General features: G+C 26.0%; 1 protein-coding gene across 4 annotated transcripts in view; it reads left to right on the top strand.

The window, feature by feature from the left end:
- Window positions 1-4083, top strand: part of LOC102673399 (segment polarity protein dishevelled homolog DVL-3) — a 9197-nt gene extending 5114 nt beyond the window's left edge. The window contains exons 10-12 of one of the 4 annotated variants that reach the window (XR_420505.2): window positions 1728-1796; window positions 2419-2730; window positions 3319-4083. Coding sequence is in view for 2 of the 4 variants with exons in the window: in XM_006607082.2 (XP_006607145.1) it covers window positions 1728-1796; window positions 2419-2459 (110 nt within the window). In the remaining 2 variants the exon portion in view is untranslated. Of the gene's footprint in view, window positions 1-69; window positions 1797-2418; window positions 3124-3318 lie in introns of those variants that run through there. The other 3 variants (XR_420506.2, XM_006607082.2, XM_006607084.2) reach the window with 3 other exon arrangements.
- Window positions 4084-4353: the final 270 nt, after the last annotated feature.

Raw genomic sequence — 4353 nt, 5'->3', positions numbered from 1 at the left:
AAAAAAAAAAAAAAAAAAAAAAAAAAGGTATGTATTTTTATTAATATTTTTCCATTGCTTGCGTTCTAGGATTGTCTACGACAATGGGGCAGCTATTTCTTTAAAATCGAGAGGATATTGTTTCGAAATGTTAAAAGATTCACTAATTATTACTTTTGAAATTCATTTTTTAAGAATAATTTGTTTTTAAAAAAAGAAAAACAAAAGAAAACATATGTATATATAAAAAGAATATATGCAATACAAATATTATTGTATATTGAGTAATTATTAGTGAATCATTTAAAAAACATTGTCCATGCGTAAAGGACAAATTTTTATTGTATTCCTACTAATTCAAGTTATTTGATGATGACAAAAAAATTGTTCACAATTATGTTATGTGGTATTGCATCACAGGTTCGACAATATGTAAATAGATCGAATTATGCTCATATTAAATGTGCCATCTTATCAGTGTTAGAAAATACTGAAGAAACTGCGACTTATAATTTATATATACAAGCTTCCCAGGTGTATGCATTTCTTTATTGTTTATGTTCATTGATGTCATTTTATCTTACGAATTATTACAAATTATTATGAATTATCTTCTGCATCTCACACACACAAGCTTATTTAATTTCAACAAACATTTGTTACATTTAATTGCGTCTTGCCGTTGCGTTATTATTATATAAATTTTTATTTAGTATATCACATTGTATCGAAATAATATTCTTTTTATAAAATGCCGCTAGAAAATATTTGCATTCGATATGCACATAAATGCATTGGCGTTATAACATTATAAGAATAATTTCAAATGTGGTGCAATGTTTCTTTTGAACATTTCACATTGAGAAAAAAGAAAAAGAACAATTTAATAATTTTTATTATTTTTTTGTATCGATTTTACTACTTTTTATATTTACATGAACTATTTACATTGCTTTCTTAATATTTATAAAACATATATTATAGAATATTATTGATGTTTTTTATATAACATGAACCATGTTTGAAAATTTCGTTGATTAATCATTCGTGCAATTTTCCAAAAATAACAATTAAAATTTTTTTACTTTTCTTTTTCTTCGGCATCTTATAATTATCCATAAATAGATCCACTTTTTATATATGTACTGTCTCTAGAGAATAATATAACGGTATTATATATCGCAAAAAATTTTTTACCAGTTTGATAAAGCACATAATATATTATATAGCAAAGATTTCATTGGAAAATTGCGCACTGGCATTTAATCATTAATTTCAATGAACGTTTTCATTTTGCTGCAAATAATTATGTAATTCAATATTTAAGAAGGTAGTTTACAAAACTGGTTTACCGATATCATTACGGTATCAATTATTATATATTATTCTGTAAAATATATACATATTTTATGTTGCAGACAGGTTGTACAGTATGTTTGAGAAATGCAAAATTAGTATTTACAAGATGACGCAATTTCACCATCATCTGAATGATAAGAAATGCAAATTTTAAAAAATTATAAAAAAAAAAAAAATAAAAATATGAATTTTGCGATTCACAGACATACTTTTAACTTGGTTTATTTTATTTTCTATTTATTGTGCCGCTCTAAAAGGACGTGCTGCTTTCTGTCTAACAAATGACTCAATTTCCTTTGCAACTTACGTTGTGCGCATGTGGATTACACCGTGTCAAAGACGTAATCGAGTCATTTTTGTGCCTTGTGCTGCGCTGGCGATTGATGCAGAGCGGCGTATGCACGAGGAAACTCGTACACAGACTAGCGATTTGGACAACAATAGCAGAGACAATATCTGTGAGTGTATTTTATTTTGTCACGTCGAGTGACTCATCGCTGATTCCTTTCTTTCCGTATATCTTTATCTTTCGAGCTAAAACATTAGAAAATCATCTGTATCTGAAAGTTTTACAAGTAATCTTCTTTTTATTTTAATTAATCTTTAAATTTCTATTCTCTTGCTTCATTTTACGTTCAGTTAAATTTTTCTCTTATTATTTAAGTTTCTATTAATGAATAAAATATTTATCGATAATTTTAATAATAAAATTAACACAAAGCATCTTTAAACTTGTCTTGAAATTTTTGCACTCCACTGCTTGTTCAAATAAATACAGCATCGTACGAGTATTTGTAACAAAAATCTACGAATGCGTTTATTTGCAATAGTAGAATATATTGTCTCGTATCTGTATTGCCAATAGTTTGCAATTATTCTTGCATAAATTTACATATACAAGACAAATACTATTTTTTTTATATCTTGTATACGTATATTTCCTTTATTTTAATCATTTTTTCGTTACATATCGTTGTCTATATATTCCTCCAAAATATATTATAGTATGTCCTTTTAGTGCAGCTAGAAAATAAACATTCTTGAGACTTAAAACATAAGATGCACATTTCTCTTTTACAGATGAAGAAGACATTTTGGAGTACCAGTTTCTGCACAAGTGAAGATACTTGTTAATGCAATATGTATACGTAACAATGGTAATAGGAGTTAAAAAAAAAGGAAATTAAGATATATTTCCACTTGATCTTGAATTAAGTGGATGGAAGTAGCAAACGCGAGACACATATATATATATATATATATTTATATATATATTTAATAGACGAATTTTGATAAAGCGTCATAGAAAATAAAGAATCTAAACTATCATATAATTTGTAATGGCTATACATAAAAGAAGAAGATAGATTTAAGGCCATCGAATTTCCATTGGTATTTAATATCATTCGAAAATATGTATAATGCAATCTATATAGAATATTAATATATTCATGAGATTTCAGAAAGTCAATTCTAAAGAAAAAAGACACTATAATTGATATACAAAATTATCGGTTGAGGTTCATTTATTAAATAAGTAATTAAAGTTTGAATTAGATAGAATGAAATTTATCTATATTTCGCTTCATCTAATAAAAACTTCAACTTCTTAATAAATAAATCTTAATCAAAATTTTTGTTTTAGTTTCTAGAATCGACCAATCAAAAGTATCTCATAGATATATTAATATTCTGGATAAGAAAAAGAAAATACGATGGCGAAAAAGCGTGCTTTTTTAACGCAGGGTGCATGTAGATTGAAAAAAAGAATCCTTCTTAACTCCATATATGTGTTTTATCGATAATATTCTTGTCCTACTTTTTCTTCCTTAACTTAAAATAATCATGAGTATATTCTCTATATTCTCTTATATTTGACATGTATTTTTTTACTTTATTTGTTAATGCAAAAAATAATAGACTTTTTGAATTGATAATTTTAACTTACAGTATTGAAATTTTGTTTTTTATATATTTTAGATTTTTCCTTCTTGAATATTCATTCTCATGTCATAATATGGCTGTACTTTTAATTATACGGGTATATAAACATCAAATTTATAAAATGCAAAATCGGAATGAAGATTTTGCATATATTGATTAAAATGAAAAAAAAGAAAGGAAATGAGGTAAAGGAGCAAAAAGTGTCAGTAATAAAAGATGATATTCGCTAAATTCCTGATTTATTAGTACAACTTATGACTGCAAGTATGTCTGTAATCAAGTGTTAATTCATGCTATGAAAATTAATTAGTATGAAGCATATTATACAAATGTTGCAAGTATTATTGTTTTATTTGAATTTTACGCTTAAATGAAGGAAAAAAGAAAATTTTAAATTTTTGTAATAATAAATAATACAGAACACTTTATATAAAAATATTATATTCGAGTTTTCGCGTTAATTCTCAAATAAATAATTACAGAATATACAAAATATAATTAACAATATTTTTACGTTATTCTTCTAATTTAACACTATGCTTCGTTGAATTTGCTTTATACTAAATAATTGAGAACATTATATATATGTACGATTTTATTTTTCCATACTACTTTAATCAATTACTCGTTAAGGGAAGGCAATACGTAAATAAATTATAAATATAGGATTGTATAATTGGTGAAACACCTTTTTCTCCTTTTTTGTGTGCAAGTTTATACGAATAAGTGTGATAATATTGCATTATCGTGTGCAATCACGAGTCTTCTCCCTCACTATAAAAATTTAAAGGAAGAAAAAAAGAAGTAAACCTCAACGAGTCAATATGAATCGAATAAAAGTTTACTCATTGAGATGCATTCGAATGCTATTCTGACTGAAGTATTTTAATGTCACTTAGAGTACCATAGTACAAGGCGACAAGATAGTCAATCGATATCGCATTTACAGACAGATAGTTCATTCCTTGTATTTTTTATCCCTTTGCGAGACAAATGTTTGCGAACTTTTTTATTAAAGCTATGACCACGTACATGGTGTCGTCGATACCCTATTTGCGATGTTCAACGATT

This window comes from Apis dorsata, unplaced genomic scaffold, assembly GCF_000469605.1.
Source record: "Apis dorsata unplaced genomic scaffold, Apis dorsata 1.3 scaffold_1, whole genome shotgun sequence".
Classification (NCBI taxonomy): domain Eukaryota; kingdom Metazoa; phylum Arthropoda; class Insecta; order Hymenoptera; family Apidae; genus Apis; species Apis dorsata.
This window is presented reverse-complemented; position numbering and strand designations above follow the sequence as displayed.